Here is a 21,157-nt window from a genome sequence, read left to right on the forward strand (position 1 = left end):
CACAAGCGTATCTGGAAAGTTTTCAGCTCCCTCGAAGCTGAATTAGCTTCATAAGCTGCTTGTTTTCGACCCACCTTTTGCTTTTATGGAATGATGTAGAATGCAAAAAAAGTAAAAAAAAAACGTTCGACCACAAGATTGAATGACTTATTTGTAGTTGGATTGGACTTTAGGAAAAAAACTGTAAAAATAAAACAAAGTGAAACTATTTACATGTATTCTGTCGAAAGCGGGAGTCCTTATAATATCTTTCGAACACATTTGCGGAACGTTTTGTGACATACTTAAATAAAAACCATTAGTCATCTATTTTTTAGTGCGCTTTTGAAATTCAAATAAATTTCGATAGTGAAAGCTTTGCGGTATTTTTTTGCATGGAGAAATTTTTTGTGCGAAATTGAATGAATACGAGCTCTCGTGCTCTTGGCAAATTATGATATAAATTATTATATATGTCCAATGACTTAGATCTCTGTGAGTCCAGATAATTGAAGAAACAAATGTATAAATAAGGATCTCTTATACAAAGTTTTCTTAAATTCTTCTAGATGTTACTTATTTACTTATATAACATTTTTACGCAAATCAAAAACTATATTACTACTATTATTTTTGCATTTCTTACAACCTCTCACTCATTAACTTGACGATACTCCGATTATATTGCCGATTTCTCACACTTTCATTTAGTCATGTGAACAACGATGGCTATAAAAAGACAATGTTGAGGCAAAATGCGCCCATTTGCTAAATAAAAGGTGGTGAAACATTGGTCCAGAGGGCAAATATCTCGAAGTAGATGATATAATTTTGACTTGTGGAATGAAAGAGATTCGTACGATTCTACTACTCGCATTGTTAGTGTGGCTAACGAGTCCAAATGCAGTTCAAGGTAAACCAACTCAATAAATATTAATATTTCATAATATTCTAATCAGAGCTCTTTGCTCCTAACACAGCGCACCGCTATGTTCTGCGTCCATTGAGTGCACGCGAAGTCTATCGGCTGCTCGCCAACACAGGTCGTAGTAATGACATACCGCAGGGTCGCATTATCACACAGGGTCTCACGTTCATCGGTGACATCACTCGTCGTATAATCGGTGTGGGCACGGAACCGCGCATAACTACGCAAGAGGTTTGCTATGAAACGCGCAGCGCACGCAGTCTAGCCGAGGCTGAAGCGGTCTACGACTCTTATGTAGCGGCCAGTAATCGACCTGAGCCTGATAGACAGCATAAGCGAGTGCGTAACAGTGAGGTGGGACGCATTTTGAAGTTGAAGAAGCGTAAAAAGTTACGCCAGGACGAGGAACTACGGGGAAATCAACGCATTCGAAATGAAGATAATGCACCAATTAGTCTGCCTGGCTTGGGCTCCCGCACGACTACACCCACTTATAGTACGGACTCTGCCATTTATTCCACACCGCAGCGCTCTTCGCTCACTACGGGTCCAGCTGTAACAACTATGACGACCAAAAGCGATGCGACAGTGACGACGAATCCCACAACAACAATGAATCGGAATGACGATGCCACAATTTCGACATTCACAACATCCACATCGCCGGAGGGCTCCATTAATTGCATTGTTATTAAGAAGAATGAATAAAATGAGTGAAGAAAATGTTTAAGTAACCTCGTAACTTGTTTTCGTTTAATTTTAGCTTAGTCGCGTGTGTTGTGTAATAAAAGAGTTTGGCAAAAGTAGGTACGTAACTGTTTGGGTGGTGATAGCAGAAGCTCAGCATTTGCAGAAATATTTTTAGCGGCAATGTTGACTGCTTTAATGCGCTACATTTCGGTTGAAGGCGAGTAGTCTTTCGTTCAATGTTATCCCTTTTAATCCATCCAAAAGGGGCGAGGTAGCATGGCCATTGAAATGTTTCAGAAAGTAAAAAAACCCTAAACGCAATTGGACTCCATATGGATTAAGTGCTTGCCAGAGATTATAAGAGTTGCTGTCGAAAACGAGTTACTTAAATTCGAACAAATATTTCGACAGCAAAGAAAAAGACCTTTCAAACCACAATTCTATTAAAAAGGATGCCTGTATGGATCCCCATCAAATGGGTTCAATATGGATAGGTACTTTATGACTGGTGATAGACCTTTGCTCAGAATATTTTATTTATTTATATTTTTAGGCTGATAGTCGAAACTACTGTATCTCCAAAATGATCCAGGGTAAAGTCCCCGCATTCTTTGGACTCAGTATTGCCAAGTGTAGGGTATATTCAATATTCGAAATTCGCATTTTAAGAATTTACGTAACACCGCGATTTAGTGGAAAAATACTTTCGCTATCGTTGGGTGAAATTAATTTTTCATATCTATGCGAAAGCGTTTGTGCCGCTCATTATGATAGTTGTCCATAAAAGATGTGCAACGGCTGCGCGGTGGTTTAGTCAAAGAGTAAAACTTTTGCGCAGAAGATTTAGTTGCGAAATTCCACGCGCGCGAAGCGGTCAACTGAGCGAAATTAGCAACAAGATATTGTAGAAATATATTTGAGACAGACATAAATTTGCAAGTGGAATTATGCGGCTTGATTTTGTGATTTCGGTGTTCGCGCTTGCGTTAATCAGCATAACTTTGCCGGCAGAAGGTGAGCTTTTGGGAGAATGTGATCATTAGAGTAACTGTAGAATTGTTTTTGGAGTAGTTCGAGGGTTTAAATTTTCAAAGGATAAATTTCAATAATTTTTAACCTCTAAAGTCAAGCGAGATATAAATTCTCAAGTGAGAATACGAAAGTGAAAGTGATACGAATTAGAAGTTCTATTCTGAAATGATCGTTTTCACCAGAAAGTTGTCCATATTTATTTGTCAAATATTATTAAAATTCCATTTATTGCTCCGAATTTCAAAATTTTGTATTTCTTTTTTTCAATTCAGTAACACTTTTCAAACAAGTGGCAATCTTTTCCACAAACATCGCTTTCAGATGTACTGATTTCTAAATATCTGGTCGAAATAATAATATTTCAAGGATTTTAATTGAAAAATTGTGGTTTAATGTGCTTTGATACACCTTCCTTCATATCCAGTGACTAATTTCGGTTTTTATTTGCAGGCAAACGTGTAACCTTAGTTCCCCTGCCGGCCAGTGAGGTGTATCGCTTGCTGCGTGAGGCGGGCCGCGAGGATGCAGTGCCCGAGGGGCGCGTGGTGACGCAGGGTATAGCAGCGGTGTCCGGTTTTGCCGTTGGATTGGCTAAGGGCATCGGTGGTTCATTGCTTGTGGACTTGGCTGCTAATCTCTTGGCAGCAAATGGACAGAACGTAACTGGGGAAACTGAAGAAGTCTGCTTCAAAAGTCGCAGCTTGAATGAGATCGACGACGGTGATGATGATGAGGACGCGGAGGGAAGACAAAATGATGACGACGCAATTACATCGGCCGATTATTCAGATTATGATAATTCTAATCCGGTGAGGAGCGAGGCTTCCTCGCCATCTGTAACCAACGCTGGCATCGACTATGGTGATGACGAAGACATTAGGGCTGGAGACGATACCAGGAGTAGAACAATCACAACTACACAGACAGGACCGGGTGATTCAATAAATTGTGTGCTGATAAAGCAGTGAGCACTCGCTGTGTTGGGTTGAGTCTCTTTCTAAATATTAGTTTAATAAATTATTGTATTTATTTATTTAATGTGTGTAATAAAATTAAAATTAAATCACTTCGACGAGGTGTGTATTAGGTTCGGGGTATCATTTAGGTGAGAGACAGCGAAAGTCACTTCCAATCATGGCATCTCTATATATATATACCTTTATCTACCGGAGGCGCAGAACTAAATGTTTGAATTTTGCCGGTATCAGCTAGTGTCTGATAATTCCCATATCCAGTTCGGGTCGCCTGTTTCATGCTACACATGTTCGACAACGTAGTTTTCGGTGTTTTCTTCTTCACTGTTATACTAGTTTTAGTTAGTAATATGTAACTGGACCAGGTTTCCTACAAGTAGTTCGCTGGTAGGGCCGCTACCTCGGTCAACAAACCTGACATTAAGACATACATACATTTATAACTCGAGTCGCGTGCTCCAAGAGGGACGCCCGCTCTTGCTGTCACTTCCTTGTGAGCATACGCTATGACCTCCATCGCCGATAGTGATTTGATTTAGCTTTAATCAGCTTCGACATTATCAACTTGGTAGGAGCTGCCATAAGATAAGCAATGCCGGCGGTAGGCATTGCTCACAGAATTATTGTTTTTACTAAGCTCTCTCATCGGGACAAGCCAAAAATCGTCGAGTTACTAGCGTTTACATATACATATCGGGTATTTTCATAGGGACGCTACAAAAGAAAAGATCTTGGCCTACATCCTCACAACATCAAATTGCAGCCGCTTGACCACTAGAGTCGTCGTATGTTCGTTAATTGCGCTGAGCAGCAACTTGAAAATGATCCGGATTTTCATCGAAAAATCATCTTTAGCGATGAGGCTCATTTCTGGCTGAACGGCTTCGTCAATAAGCAAAATATGCGTTGTTGGGCGGGCAGCAATCCACTCGTACTCCATGAGTCATAATTGCATCCCAAAAAAATTACGGTTTGGTGTGGTTTAGCGGCCGGCGGCGTCATTCATTACTGTGAATGGAAATCGCTACCGCTCAATGATACCGAATATTTTTGGCCCGAATGGGATGATATGTACTTGGACAATACATGGTTCCAACAGGACGGTACCACAAGCCACACAGCGAATCTTACAACATCTCACGAAAATGCGATTTGACGCCATTAGACAGTTTCCTGTGGGGCTACGTCAAGTCTATGATCTATGTCACCAAGCCATCGACGATTGATGAACTTCGTACGAATATGGACTTTAGCAGGCGTGCCGGTACAATGTGTTCCACTCTATTACAATCTGGGATCCAGTGCCTTTCCGACGCTCAATTTTGATTTTTTTCCATCCTCATATATACAACATACGTCTGGAATAATTGAGTTTATTCGATGCGTGCCCTGCAAGTCTCCTATAGAGAAATATTCAATCTATAGGGAAATATAATTTGAACAAGAGATTTTGACTTTGAGATATCAGCCTTATGAATAGAAGTCGTAAGACTATACTTTTAAAATGTACCGTTGCACCACTATTATTCCAAACAAAATTTTTGTATGGAAATATTTGTTCCTTCCGCTGTACACTTTAATTCAATTATGAGGTTCTGCGCTGACATACAAGATTCTTCCCAAAGGCGGGGCGGTTCTAGCATTTGGCGATGTGTTGCCGGTGTGTGCGTGAGAAATCGTAGCAAATAATCGCTGGCAGCAAAGCCAAAAGTGCCGGTGATAAGCACTTGAAGGAGCACAGCGTAATAAAAACAATAAAAACAAAAACTAACAGGACGTGCATATAAGGATGAAGCCTTGAAGGAATTAAGAATCGCTATTTGTGTGTGTCTGAGGACATAAAAATGAGCTTGGTTATGCATGACCAGCAGCACATCAGCGCTGGGATGACCAACACACACGCATGTGCCATTTTATTATCCATCGGATTTGGGAGTGCTTGTATGCGTGCGCCTGCATGTGTGTGTGTGTGTTTGTTGTGCATTGTTGTACGTCCACAATTGTTTCGTCGGCATTACGTGTTGGTGGAAATTGCTTCAAACGCTTCTTCGCCGTCGACGCAATGCCTTGTTTCCGCACTCCACTTCGCGCCTCTTGTTGTTGTTTGTAGTTGTGCCGATTTGCGATGGCCACCGTGATTTCATTGGCCTCTCGGCCGTGCCAAGTGTCACGCAGACTAGGCGGGGAGGGGATGGCGGAAGTTCAAAACACTGTCAAATTACGCGTGCTGACTGCTGGTTACTGATTGTCGATTGCTAGTGCATGTGAGTGTGTATGTGAGAGTGGAAGTGTGTGTTTGGCTCGCTTCTTCTTAGCTCAAAAGGCAATTGTCTGCTCGGCTGTCAGCGGTTTTTTGTGTTTTTGCTTCACCGATTTTCCTAACAAGCACAGGGGTGAGGAGCCGACCTACCGAACCCACTGATGTGGGTTAACCGATCCAAATACACATACGTGTGTGTGTGGGAGTAGGTGAGTGCGGGCATGCAAGTATCGCCGTCATCTGAGATTCTCCTTTTTGATGAGGGACAGATAGTTGACTCTTTTATTTTACGATTATTAAGTGTATGCTACCAAAGTGAGCATATGTGAGTGTATATGTGTGTGTGTGTGGGTAGTAAGCGACAGCATAATAAGTGGACGCGGTTGCAGAGAAACCATCGTAGTGCTTAGCTTCTCAGTGTGCTTATTACCCTCTGGTTCAAAGGCTCAAGATATCAAATAATAACTTCGCGAACGCACACCCCTCAAAGCAAGAACGAACCAGGAAGGTGAACTAAAGCGAAACGCATAATGATATTTAGTCATAAAAACCCATAACGAACAACAACAAAAAAAATTGTATAACCATCGCCTACAATAATCAAGCAATAGAAATGCGTTGATGAGTAAATTTGCAGTTCACATTTTGTTTTTTGTTGGTAATTCGTTTCAATGACTCGGTCATTAATTTTCATGGACCTCGCATACACACACACACACACTTGAGCACTTTCACACGTACATACTAATGTTTATTTTCTTATATATGTATTTAGCTGTTGGCGAACAAATATAAATGAAGTTGTGCAGTGACTCGCAAATTTAAAGCAACCTCAAACGGTGGGGAGTCGCCCCCTCCCCCTATCCCCGTAAAACGCCGGCGCGATTGTCAGGTGCTGAAGCATAATGGATTTGTGTATTTTTTCGTTTGTGCTGCAGAAAGCTATTATGTCTTTTTATGATTTATGTCTTCACGACGACTTTTACTTTGAGTAATGAAAAATGGAATAGGATTTGGTGGCAATGATCAAAGCGCTTTTGATTTTTAATTTATTACTATGATTAGGGTGTGGGGTATTCATAAAAAACCAGCAGCTGGAAATTATTACATCTGTGTAAATAAATAGGATGTTGTTTTAATTATCAATTAATTTCCACCTGAGTCTTTTCAGTGTAACATCGCCACGCGATTGATAATTCTCGAGTTAAAGTAGTCGAGTCACCAAGTTAGTTATTATCTTTTCAATTGTACATATTATACGAGTATATTCATACCAAGCTTGTTCGTTTTATATTTGTCTATATCTCTCGATGTAAAATTGATGTCATGTGCGTCTGTAATATGGCAACCATTTGACAATTACTTTCTGACAAGCGTCTGAGAGCTGACATCTGTTATAAATTTAGTATCCAATTGTCATCCGAGTGGTAGCTGACAACCTTCGATCATCTGACATCCATTTGGCAGCTGTCAACTCATTTGATAGTTTTCGTCTGATATTTCTTTCATAGTTCCCATACAATATTAATTCGGCAGCTGCCCTTTAAGGCCAATATGACATTCGTTTGATAGTTGTCATCTGACTTTAATCTGATATCCATTTGCCTTTAACCATTTGTCGGCGAATTTGATATCTATTTGGCATCCGACCTGTATTTGACAACTACCATCTTCCATATATTTGATAATATCTGTCTAATGTCAACCTGACAGCTGTCAATACAGTCCCTTGACAGCTGTCGTTTTGTGTCAATCTTACATACGATAGACAGCTGACATCTGACGTCAATTTTACTTCCGTTGAGGGCTGTCATTTGAGGTTTATTTGAGAAAGACCATCTGACTTCAATCTGACATCCATTTGACAGCTGTCAATCTATTTGATATTTCTCTTCTGACATCTCTTTCACCGTTACCATCCGACATCAATTCGTATGACTTTAATCTGTCATCCTTTTAATAGCTGACCTTTGACATCCATTTGCTAGTTGTCATCTGACAACAATATAGCATCTGACGTACATCTGACTGCTGCAATCTTACGTACATTTGACAATAGCTATCTGACAGCTGTCAACTGTCGCTCGTATATCATCCGTATGGCAGCTAGTATCTGACGACATTCTTACATCCATTTGGCAGTTGATATCTGACATCTATTTGACATCTATTTGACAGCTGTCATTTGACGTCCATTTCAGAGTTGCCAATTGACTTCAATCAAACATCTGCTGTGTTTGACGTAGAGGGAAGTTTTGATAATATTACTGAAGGATTTATTTCTAGGGCTTTAACCCACCTTTTTTACTGTTGAATCTGGTTTGATCTCCGTATTATCAGCAGCTGTTTGTTTGATAATAAATAAGTTAATGGATGTCATTGTTTCAGTTGAAAGAACGTATAGCTTCGCTAATGGCTTAAGGACAAGAGTCCTATACACAGGTTTTGAATCTTTATAAATTGAAGCTAACATCTAGGATCACGTGGACAATTCAAAGAAAAGTGGTGAGATTACTTCTTTTATGGAAGAGGAGAAACCCCGAAATCAGCGGACAATTCTTCTACAAAAAGTACTCGAAATTAAAATTGTGTTTCAACTAGTTTGGATTTTTATTTTCAATGATACAGGCGAAACTTGTATTTTAGTTTCTTTGTAGTTCCAAAATGCAGAAAAGCATTAAGAGAAATTCAATAGAATTTGTAATTTTTGAACGACTGTTGGATTCAATGACTTTACCTCTCTCGGCGGTGTATAACAACACACTTATTACAACTCAGCCTCTTCCTCTAATACTGCAAGAGTTCGAGGAACTGTTGTCTCTTTTCAGCTCTTTCTGTCTCAGCACATTTAATAATAAGTTCATGATGAATATGTTCTTAGAATATAACATGCCATGTCGAACAGGTATATACTTCCAGGTATGTGTGTGTGTGTGACATGTACGCATTCAACTTGCAACTTAAGAAAACTTAAGTAGGTAAATAGTTGGCAAAAAAAAGGACAGAAACTGAATGTAACAAATGATATGGGAGGAAAGTATCAGCAAAAATGGCGGCGAAGACTTCTTCAGGTAGCAAAGTGAAAGAATACTAATAAACTACTCGCAAAACTTGCTTGTGCGAGAAAATTCTAAACTTCGTCGTGTTCTGTTGTACTTTGTTGGTGTACTTAACAAGAAACCCTATTAGGGTGGGGAATAAGTAACTGGCACATTTATCGCCTCAAACAAATTGCCTCAATTAAAAACTTTCACTTGCAGTGCAATCGCGAGAAAAGAGAAAAAGCGCAAAGTAACGGCAAGTCTTGCACTGCTAATAAATGTTTGTGTGGGTGGGGGTGAGTATGAAAATACAAGTGTTTACTTATGTGTATGTGTAGAAATAAATTAATGCACACTTTATGCTGTATTGCAATTATTTATATCAATCAGGTTATTTTAGCGCTCGGTTTGTTTAGAGTTTGTTAAGATTTTAACAATCACTAAGTTCTAGTACTGGGGGTATAAGTATATATTTGGGTCGAAAAAATACCTTCGTATTTCTAATCAAACTTCAACTTATGTTTTTACATTTATAATAAACTTTAATGAACTAAATATGTACCATTGTGATCACCAACTTTTTGCCATTTTTCCCCTCGAGACATTATTCTATGCATCAAAACTTCCCAGCCAAGCTCTCCCAGTTTTTGCCGAGTCATCAAAAATGTGTGTGTGGTCTAGCGTTGCCTTGATGGAAGACGAAGCCCTTTCCGTTGATCAGTTCTAGCCGTTTTTTTCGATTGCTTGCTTCAATTTCAATAGTTGTTTTCAGTAAAATGCAGAATCAATGGTGTGACCAGGCTGAAGCAGCTCATAGTGGATGATTCCTTTCCAATCCCACCAAACACTCAGCATAACCTTTCGAGGCGTCATTCCTGGCTTTGAGACCATTTGTTGAGCTTCTTGAGCATTTGGACCATGATCTTTTTCGCACATTATTGTCGTATTTGATCCTCTTTTCGTCTCCTGCTACCATTTGTTTCAGAAATGTTTCGATTTCACTTCGTTTCAGCAAAGAATCGCAGATGTTAATTCGGTCCTTTAAATTTTTCATAGACAATTCATGTGGTACCCAAACAACGAGCTTCGTTTTGTAGCCAGCCTTTTTTAAAAGGTTCAAAACTGTTTGATGATGAATGTTAAGTTCTTTAGTGATGTCATGGCTGTGACGGTCCTGGTCAATCTCTTCCATAATTCCATCGACTTTTTCTCTCTTTCACATCGAAATTTCTAGAACGAAAGCGAGCGAACCATTGTTGTGCTACATCCAGATACTTTCGCATAGTCGAAACTGACATTAGCCGCCTCAACGCATCTTTGATAGGCTCAAAGCGCTTTGCCGATTCATAAGGATTTTCATCATCAATTTTGAGGAGGTTTGGGTACCACAATGGACCGACGTTCAAAGAAGTCCAAATGAGATCCCTCTTAAGATCGAAATCTTTACTTAACCTAACCTAGATGTGAATATAACGGAATTCTCGGAATTTCCATCAATTAAGGACACAATGAATGTATCTGATCAGCATTGGCATATTCGTTTAGAGATTTGTTTAAGTTATCAAAAGTCCAAAGAAAGCAGGAGAGTTTAGTGGACACCTTACACAAAAATGGTCCTTTAAAACTAAAAAAAAAAAACAATATTTTTTTAAAGAAATGTATGGAGTGCTAACAAAGGCACCTTCGAACCCCTAAGCTCTAATGCTAAATATAGGTTAATGTTGTGATGTGTTATCAATCAAAATGCTGAAAGCCTTGAAGGATTAGAGACAGTTATTCTACGATAATATTTATTTGAATATCTTTATGTTACAATTTTCCACTTTTTTTCTAAAGTGAAAATCGTTCCTTAATTTGGGAAATTTGGATATGGTAAGTTTTAAGGATTATTTCTCTTTGGCCATGTGTGGTGAGTTATTTCAAAACTATGTGGTGACTTTGAAAGAGAGCAAATACTCGCATGCGAAAAATATCCGACACTGAGGGCCGTTATAAGAGAAGGTTGTTTTTCGAAAGTTCGAAAGAAATTTCGAATATTTCTTTAACTGACCTATGACTGATAAAAGTTATTGGCGCACTTTTAAAATAAAATAAAAAATCTTTGAACAAAAAATTAAAAAAAAACTGTTTTGAACACGAGCATAAATTATAAATATTTCCTACTTCTAAAATATGCTTTTCGCATTGAATGAAAGCTTTAAAAATAAATTTTTAATTTTTCAAAATCCGCCAACTTTCATTGAAAAACTAACGAATATGTTTCTGAATACCTTCTATGTTTTTAACTGTAAACTACATTTCCGGTTTACTCTGTGTCAAGCGATAATCGTTGAAATTTACACCGGTATGCGCGAAAACTGGCATGCCAATTCGCTTGTTGTTGTATGTTTTCGAACTTGCCACTCTTTACGCTCTTCTTTTGTGCTCTTTGCTCATTTCCGAACAAAAGCCATTCGAAGTGTTTACTCGTTGTTGACATGTATTCACTTCGTTTGCCATCAAAGCTGCACGAATCATAAGCGGCTCGTGTACTCGTTTTTGTGGCGCCCCTCTCGCGTCTGCGGCAATGCGCTCGAACAGATTTGCCACGAAGCAGCGGCTGTGCTGTGCTACGACAGGCTGTTAGCTATGGCCGCAGTTGGAGCTGGTAGCCAGTCAGTAGTTTCATGCTGTGTGTCGAGTGTGTTGCACGCATACGCGCGTTCGTGGCCAAAGCAAATGCAAGCGAAATTAATTTTGTTTCAAAAATGCAAAAAATTAAATTAAGTAACAGCAATAATCGCTGGTATAATTGTTGCTAGTGAAGTTGTGATTTTCCAAAAAAAATATGTTCGGCATTAACGTTGAGTTTGTGTAGTGACAGCCTAAAAGCATGCAGCAAGCTTGCAAAATACTTGTGGCCCAAGCAGAACTCAAAATCTGGAGCTTGCTTAACGCCTGTATTTGTGTGTAAGTGGGACTTAAAAAAGTTGCTTATATCAGCTTTGGTGCTGTTGCAACTTTGGGGCGTTAAATTCTGTTGCCTACAAGTAGGCGCAATAAGATAAATGACATCTAGGCATGATTTCGCCAAGCCAGTGTTGCCTCAGCATGGCTGCACAGCTGAAGTAAATAAATGAGATTACAGTCATCACCAGTGTTGGCAGGTGAAATAGCGAGGGAAACACAGGAAACAAAACAAAAAAGTAAGGAACAGCGAAAGCCAAAATTTTATGCGAGCAAAGTAAAAAGTAGAGCAGGTTGCTCACGACATTGATATAAATTGAGTGCCATTTATGCTTGAAGTGAAATATTATCTGAAATAAGTAAGTGTTATAAATGGTGTGGCATATTTTTAGGCGCCCAACAGCATAACTGACAGGCAAAGCCGTGAGCAGAACAAAAGTAGACAATCAAAATTTGAAGTTGAGCAGTTTTGCCAAACTAATGGTGTATATTATTTGCTAATTGAATGCACAAGAAGTGCGTGGATAGTGGTTTTAATTGATATTGACGACAGTAGTGCCTGCATACATTAAGTGTTGGCGCTGAAAAGTATGCAATAACAAATGTGAGTATGAAAGCGAGTTGTGAAAAGTGTCGCAAATACTGAATGTGTGGAAATATTAAAGGAAATAAATTGAATAATTTGCATTTTAAGGCGGCGATGCGTTAAGGAGCGCAAGCACGAAGCAAGTGGAAAAACATAAAGAGAAAATAATTGCTCTAATAAGTGTTCATGAAGAAAATTTATGCTGTGTCATGTTGATGGATGACCATACAGATCGTGTAGGTGTTGTTGCATGTGCCATTGGACCAAACGTTATTACCATATAATGCGCTACAACAACAAGTGTGGTTTTGAAAGTGCCAAGGGGTTTTAAGAATAGAAAACAACGCAACTGAGTGAACGTAAAAAATTTGTTTTATAAAAAATCAGCTGTTAAAGTTACTTTTTTAACAGAGTTATAAATGTAAGCCAAGAAAGCGCAGAAAGAAACCGCGAGTACTAAAAGAAATTCAATTTGACCCATTTGCAGATTGTCGCGTAAACACTGTAACGCGCTGAAACGCGGTTAAACCGCCATTAAAAGAACAATTCCCTGTTTGTGAGCAAGAAGTGCAAAAAATACACAGAAAAGAAGCGGCAGTCACGGGGAAAAGCTGCAAAAAATTGTGAAAGAGCGAAATCTCGTCAACAGTAGCAAAAGCAAAAATTACACCTACACCAGGCACTCAATGGCAGCAGCAAAAGCGGCGAGCGCTTGAAGTCGAGTTAAGTGTTTACTGCGCGCCCGGAGGTAGGCAACGAATCGCGTGGCGTGGCAGCTGAGAAACGGCGAGTGAGTGGTTTGGGGAGCGCTACCAACCAGCCAAACAGTCTACAATTCAAGCTTCGTCTGCCCGCCTGGCTGTCTGCTTGACTGCCCACCGCGTCTCCACTTGGTCGCTAGCCAGCTAGCAATTCGCTCGACCCAACAAAGCGAACAAAACGAATGAAGTGAGCAGAGAAAACATTTAGGAAAAGCGAGAAAGTGAGAAAAAGGAAAAGCATTTTGGGTTATTAGTCCCGTGAGTGTTTTTTAAAAAGACCATTTTTCTGGTATTTCACTGGCACTAATTTGATGAAATCTTTAGTTGGCATTTTTGAAGCAACCCCCGCGGCCTGTGTAAGCCACTGTGACTGCTGCGGCTGTCAGATTTGATGTTGGCATTTTTTTTGTTTTTGTAAAATCGGAAATTGTGGCCATCGCGCCGAGTCATCGTATTAGCGGTGGCACGGCTGTTGGGGGAAAACGAAAACATTGTTATGATTGTCGAAAATGTGCACAAATATTAGAGCGAAATTGAAAAATCAGCACACTGAAGGTGGGGTGGTGCCTGGCCCTAGGGGATACGCATAAGCGAAGCGCTGATAAACGCTTGAAATACTTGCTCGCGGCGCTAAAGACTATTGGGGGACGTGTGCCGAGGCTGGCACAAGCGACGTGCGCTTGTTGTTGTGCGCGCGCGTGTTTTTCAATTTGCTCAAAAACTCCCTGCCAATCGTCTAACGGCAACGAATAATCTACGGAAACAACGCGGCAACGCTTGGACGCCTGCTCGTTCGCCGCCTATAAATTCATTGCAATTAAGCAGGAACCTTGATAGTGGCAGTGTCTCGGCGGAAGCGGCCACGGGTGACAAGGTGAAACTGCAATTAGCATCAAATCAAACCTTTCACACACACACATACACACGCGCTCGCGAATTGCGCCGCGCGCCACAATGAGTTCTTCGGGTGCGCTGCGCGTGGGTGGCGCGTTCAGCTCCGGTCTGCAGCTATTGCTCCTCCTGGCAGCTATACAAGGTGAGTTGGCAAAAGCATTGTTGCTTACTTTAATTTAATTTGACTCTGAAACACCTTCGTTCTCCACAAACACAAGCGCGTCACCTCGGTGGTGCGCGTCGGTGAGTGTGTCTGTGTGAGATTTAATTTGCGTTTTTCATTCTCGGCTGTTTGTTTGACAATGTTTTAATTTGAATTTGCGTAACGACAAAAGCTGGCTGTCGCGATGTCAGCGCGGCTCTGGTGAATTGCTGTGATGGCTTTCCATAACGGTATTGCCTCCATCACTTCTTATTCACCTCCCGCACAGACTTTGCGCGCTCCGTTACGTCAATTACAGCAAAAGTTATGTCTTTGTAAATATGAGTGTGTGTGTAGGTGTGAAGGCCGCAGCGAAAGTTTTCATTTGTTTTGTTTGACTGCGAATTCGTTTTGCTTGGAATTTTTCAATTTGACAAAGAATTCGAATTAGTTGCGCAAGAAATATTAATTTGCGAGAATTACGCAATGTCAGGCCGCTAACAAAACAAGGCGCGAAATTCCCTCATTAAATTCAGCTTTCGACGAGCTAACGTTTTGGTGAGGTAAGAGCATCCAGTTGAATAATGAAACTTTGTGAATTCATCATTAAAGTGAAGTATTCTCTTTCTCTTTTAACATAATTCTAATTTGTTGAGTGAAATTGAATTAAGCCACAAATAAGTGGCGATTCATCACTATTTTTTGAAGAAGATTGTCTGTAAAACTTTCACATAGAGTCTGTTACTGACGAGTTTACGAGAACTATATAAATTGCCTAGTATATGGATACAGTAGTTACGCCAAGCTGTAACTCAGGTACACCAGCTTTGATACGAAGTGTTAGGATTTATGTTGAATCGAATATTTTTCTATAATTTTTTTCTTTTTCTCAATGGTCGAAGTGTTTTACTTGTGGCTTTGATTCTTAATATTAGCTTTCCAGAGCAAGTTCATGGAAACATAAACACACGACGGAACTAAGAGGTACCGAAGTGGCATTAGCATTTACCAAAGTATCTCCGACAAAAATTACTCTTATCCTTCTTAGACGGATATTTATGTTATATTAATTATCAAAAATTTAGACTCGGCTTGACAGAAAAACATTTTTCCGGGTTTTCCGGTTTCTGTGCATTTTTGAAGCATACGCTAGATTAATGGACAAATTAGACGTCTTATTCATAAACCCACGTCTCGTCACCAGTAAAGGTTGTTGTCATGGCGATGATGTTGTAGGCTTCTCAACTCTGCTGTCAAGTGGTTTTTTCTAACTCTACTCAACGCTGTTTTTTGCAAAAGCTACTGTCTTCTGATACGAGAGCAACATTTTCACGTTTCATATTGTGAATGGTGCCGCGGTCGTGATTTCTTTGGAAACATATAATTTCATAGAAGCTCGTTGATCATTTGATTTTTTCCATAGTAAAAATCTCCAAAATCATTGCCAAGCGTAAAAATTAGATAATCGAATAGGAGGTGGTGCGTTTTCAGCAAAATTAGATACCAGAATCGTCTTGAGCCTACCAGACCACTGCAGTGCAGTGTCTTCCAACGGAGATCTCATCAATTGAAGACAGGCTTCCTGTTCTGAAAAATAGTGAGATCACGACAAGGAATATAATTACATATGTATATACACATATTGCCAAGAGGCTTTTAAATCACTAAAGCTAAGATTAAGAAAGTATGCCTTTGCCTCCTAGAGGATCTAACATAGTCATATTCCTGGCAACTGTGCAACCAATGAACTAGCTAGAGCAATTACCACCCTAAAATTCGACTCCTTAAAGATAAAATAAGAACTCTAGTAGGGGTGCTGACAGATCACTGTCTAATAGGCAAACATGTCAGTATATAACAACTATTGTAGAAGCTGAGAGGAGCTGGAAGAGTTGGAGTGTATTGAACATCAAATGCGAATGTAAGGCCCTATGTACGGGGAGATCTATAGAGGAGATAATAGAATGAGGGGATTTTAGTCCACGTGTTTTCACAATGAGCCTCCCAAAGGACTAGGTACGTAGTCAGACAACTACTACACCTATGTACATACCTACAAACAACTTCCAAACACACACTAATTGACTTATGAATATCAAGTTTCCCACGACGGAAAAAGAAGTTTGTGCCAATCTTGGAAACTAGTTTTAAGTGATTTGTTTGACTATCAAAATGAGACAGGTGACACCTCCACTAAAATTTCTTTCAATAAATTGATTGTATCGTTGGCAATTTGACATGCAACGGCGTCTTCTCCTAACCGAAGGTCGTGCAGGTCAAAAAAGTCATTAAATAGGATTTTGTAAACTTATGGTCGGCTTCATTTTTGAAAACATATTGACCAATGATTCTCTCTTATCGTAGAGTGTACCAAAACGTTGTTGATGTAATGGCGTCTCAATAATGGCTTGCGAATTATCAGCACTCCAAATGCGATAAATTTGCTGATTCACGTACCCATTCTTCTGATTCGAAAAATTATTTTGGTTATATATTTGCACTATTTGGATTTTTTATTATTGATTCATTTCGAGGTTCCCTAGTTCCATATACCAGTCCAAGTGGCTGCGAACAGCGCCGAATCGACTCTCCACGGCCTTCGAGTACACTCTCAGCTACGGATTTTTTCCACTGCGTGCTGGACGTGGCCTATTCGTTCGAATAGTATCCAATAATGAATGCTGGGGCTCAAGGTTGGTGATGGTGTTGCGAATAGTACTCTGAGTAGGCTGATTATGTTGACCATAAGTTGAGGCAACGCGCGAAACACATTCTGAACAAAATGTGAAATTTCGTAATAAAATTGAAGGATTTGCTAACGTTGTTTAGGCGTAAGTCTTTCCACAATGAAATGCCACAGATAACATGATACCTTGACACAATCAAGCGTGATCTGTCAGAAGAGGGCCATTGAAAAAGGTACTTCTACTTAGATCGTTCGTTATAATGGCAACCAAAGCTGAGTACAAAACAAGTAACTGTGCGAAAAAGACCCACTCCGAAAAGGTATTGCCTATCTGAAAACCACACGTCAAAAAAATATCCGTAACACAATTCTCAACTCCAAATACTTGGCAAAAATTTCAATATTTCCTTTATTTCCTTAATTGGTAATATTAGTAAAGTCCTAAATTGAAATCTTATCCGCTATAGTCATCCTATCACGGCTAATTAGCTTCATCACATCATTTGATAATATAAATTTTATAAAATATTTTCTAATAATGTTTCAAATTGCGAATATTTTTTAACTCAATTAAATCAGTTTCAATAGTTAATAGTGCAAAAAATAATTTTCATATTAAATTAAATATGAATTTGGGCCATAAATAAACGCGCGAAAGTTAAATAGCTTTTAAAAACACTTTCTATGAAATTATTCCCCAACATTTGTGCATACAGAAATACCATAAGGCATTCAAGTCGCTCATTATGACAAGCAATTAACGTTGGCTTAAATTTAAACAATTTGTTTTTGTATGTAATTTTTTTTTTTAATTTTTTTTATTATTATATATTATTTGCTAATCACACGACTTAACGGTGAAGCCGCTTTAGTCATGCTGCAAGCTTGGCGGGCGGATTAAGCAAATAATTTCTATTTAAATTTATAATTATGGAATTCGATATCGAAAAAGTTGCGCAAGTTGAGCTTTCATTGGGAAAGCGCCTAATTATATGCAATTAAATTGGTTGGTAGAAAAACGTCAAAACCGTTAGTTTTTCCACACCTAATTTGGTTTTTACGCGGCTGTGATTTTTGCTGTCGCTGCGGTTCGTTATCACTCGCACATACACACACACATACACATACATATAAAATTACTCCGTGTGGTCCGCATTTATTTTTTATTGGTATTTGAAGCCGCGTTGAGCTGCGGTTGAATTCGCTGATTGTTGAAATGTGGAAAATTGTTGTTGGCGATTTTTGAGAATTTTGCGCTTGTTCTGCTGTTCTATTCAGCAGCCGCACAAACTTTTCACGTGACATAATTTTCATAGAAAGTGCAATTCTGCGTTAGAAAAACTGAAAGAATCGTTGCCCTTGAGGTGTTGTGAATTGAGTTATTCATGGAAATATAGCGGGTGCGGCATTTGGGGCGCTTCTGTAATTAATCTAATGGAAAGGTGATTTTAGACAGAATTCTTTTTTTTAAGCCCGCCTGCTGTTCTGGCCGTTTTTTTCGGTTGCTTCAATCTCTTCAGATGTTGACAGTAAAATGTGGATAATTCCTTTCCAATCCTACCAAACGCTCAGCATAACTTTTGGAGGCGTCAATCCTGGCTTTGCGACCATTTATTGAGCTTCACCACGCTTGGACTATGATCTTTTTTCACACATTATTGTCGTATTTGATCCACTTTTTGTCTCCTGTTACCACTCGCTTCAGAAATGCTTCGACTTCATTTCGTTTCAGCAAAGAATTGCAGATGTTAATTCGGTCCATTAAATTTTTCATAGACAATTCATGTGGTACCAAACAACGAGCTTCTTTTTGTAGCCAGCCTTTTTTAAATGGTTCACAACCGTATGATGTTGAATGTTAAATTCCTTAGCGATGCCATGGCTGCTAATATGATGGTCTTGATCAATCTTTTCCATAATTTCATCGACTTTTTCAACGATAGATCGACCAGAGCGAGGTGCATCTTTCACATTGAAATTTCCAGATGGAAGCGAGCGCACTATTGTTGTGCTACACGAAATGATACAGCATTGTCTCCGGAAACTTCACTAATTTCGTTGGTGGCTTGCGTGGCGTTCTTCCCTTTTTTATACAAAAATTTCAAAATATGGCGAATTTTTTGATTATTTTCACTCATTTTTGAACAACTTAACTTTTTTTAAATTCCTCGAATTTAATATTTGTTTGGATAAATGAAGCCTTAAGTCTCACCTTTCCAACACAATGCGATTGGTAGCACTGGAAAAATACTTGTATGACTGCAACGACATCTATTGACAAAATACGAAAAGACTTTTTCGACTATCTAATATTTTTCTAAAGCAACACCGTGTATTTGCATTAATGTGATAAAATATAAAGGCATTGACAATTTAAATGCATCAAAGGTATGAAACTGAACTTAAAGCTGGCTTAATTGAGAGCATGCAAAGCACATTGCCGCTTAATACACACACACATACACACACCACAACACAACAGCTTTCACATGAAAAAGTGCAGGAAAGTAGAGCAATTGCAAAAAGTGGAAACAATCTTGTGAATTCCTATACACCTCAATGCGTATTGATGTGCGCACACACACACACACATTGTATGCACCCACACACACACGCAGAATTTATATATACGACTATTCATGGCAAGCGGACCGGCTTAGACTTTCGCTCGACTTTGACGACTTTCAGTGAAGCGCAAAGGACATTGAAACGGCCGGACAAAGGGTTGATGCGAGCAGAGCAACGAGATTGTTTACAATGAAACAGAAAATGGGAGAAGTGCAAAAAATAGAACGAGTGCAGAAATATGCTGGCAGCTGAGCGCATAAAGTGTAGTGGTTATGGAGCGTAGAAAAACATGAGAAACATAAAAAAGACACTTGAAAACTATCAAAGAAAGGGCAAATGCGCGCACGATTGGACCAGCTGCCGCGCCAAGCGGTGAAGGTTTTGCAACGCGTGTGTTTGCTGTGTTACGCGCTTGTTGAGAGAGGAAGTGGAAGCCGGGGAGGGGGAGGAGGAGGAGGAAGAGAGAGATGAATTTATGCTTTTTATTGTCGGTTTGTGTGCAAATGACACTGACATGCAAATCTCGAAATGTTCAACTTGCAACTTGAAACATGTGTGGGTGTGAGTGTGTGTGTGCGTGCCCTACACTCGCCCATTGTTGTGCTTTAGTGTGAATGCCTGCGGTGGCAGCAAGTGAAGCATCAAAACACAAGTGCGCACTACACTGGTCAGGGCCGACACACTTGTCCTCCCTCGGCCGCTGCTGCTGCCGCCGCTGCACTCGAGCGCTTACGCCTGAATGGCAAGTCGCGTTATCTGGACCACAATAAATATTAAATAAAAACTCTGCGGCAATGGGAAAAAAGCAAATGTAGATAAAAATTGTGCGCGCAAATGCAGCTGCGCTTGCAATATTTATGAGACACCGCGCGTTGGCCCATATCACTCACTCAACGCGCGCATGAATTGCTGACGCTGAAGTGCGCCTAAATGCATGCTGCGGTCGCCGGCGAGCTCTGCTAATGCAACTGTTTGTGGCGCACCCCCTGTGTGTGTGTATGTGTAGTACGCGCACTTGCATAGTCCATTTTGTGTCTGTGTATGCGTCCTAATGACATCTAACTGGGAGCTGCGCTAAGCTGCTGTCATTGCGGCCAGTTATGGAAATAAACCCGCTCCTACAAGTGGATCTGCGCTGTTTAGCGTTTAATTTTGCGCAAATCGCAAAGCATATTTGCGCGTTTAATTGGCCTGCTGCGAGCGCAATAAAATTGCGCTTTTCTTTTCTGTCTCTTCCCTCAACTTATGAATGACAATAAACTGTTTAGAGCATATCTCCCGGTGGCCATAACATTTACATTTATAAATATGACTTAAGTGTACCATCACAATTATCCCATCGCTAACAATGATCCTTAGTCACCATCACTTTCATTTTAAATATTTACGCCATTTAAATACTTTGACCCAAGGGCTCTTCATATAGAAAGCTCGAATGGTTTTGACTTCTTCAGGAACTATTGTTCCATCTCCATTACTTATGGAGCTCTATGTATTTTCCATAGGTTTTTTCTACGGCATTTATTTTCATTTGCTTGGGCGGGAGTATCTTCGGGACTAAGTTCAAGTGCGATTATTTGAAATTGAATTAAAGTGAAAACAATATTATTTTTTTCATAAAAATATTTTGCATCATTTACTGAGCCTTTAATTACACATACAGAGTTGTG

At 39.6% G+C, this 21,157-nt stretch overlaps 3 protein-coding genes across 3 annotated transcripts in view; all 3 read left to right on the plus strand.

Annotated features, from left to right (window-relative positions):
- The first annotated feature begins 822 nt into the window (after nucleotides 1-822).
- LOC126757479 (uncharacterized) lies at nucleotides 823-1,615 on the plus strand. Its single transcript, XM_050471412.1, has 2 exons — nucleotides 823-892; nucleotides 939-1,615. Exons 1-2 carry the CDS (start codon nucleotides 823-825, stop codon nucleotides 1,613-1,615), a joined length of 747 nt encoding a protein of 248 aa, XP_050327369.1.
- A 929-nt stretch (nucleotides 1,616-2,544) lies between these two features.
- Nucleotides 2,545-3,597, plus strand: LOC126756400 (uncharacterized). The gene is made up of 2 exons (XM_050469450.1): nucleotides 2,545-2,611; nucleotides 3,080-3,597. The coding sequence occupies exons 1-2, from the start codon at nucleotides 2,545-2,547 to the stop codon at nucleotides 3,595-3,597; spliced, it is 585 nt and encodes a 194-aa protein (XP_050325407.1).
- Nucleotides 3,598-11,580: 7,983 nt separating this feature from the next.
- LOC126756397 (zwei Ig domain protein zig-8) overlaps nucleotides 11,581-21,157 on the plus strand; it is a 176,381-nt gene continuing 166,804 nt past the window's right edge. The window contains exon 1 of the mRNA XM_050469446.1: nucleotides 11,581-14,233. Coding sequence (XP_050325403.1) covers nucleotides 14,152-14,233 — 82 coding nt within the window. The 5' untranslated portion in view covers nucleotides 11,581-14,151. The remainder of the gene's footprint in view (nucleotides 14,234-21,157) is intronic.

The sequence above is a fragment of the Bactrocera neohumeralis genome, chromosome 4, assembly GCF_024586455.1.
Source record: "Bactrocera neohumeralis isolate Rockhampton chromosome 4, APGP_CSIRO_Bneo_wtdbg2-racon-allhic-juicebox.fasta_v2, whole genome shotgun sequence".
NCBI lineage: Eukaryota > Metazoa > Arthropoda > Insecta > Diptera > Tephritidae > Bactrocera > Bactrocera neohumeralis.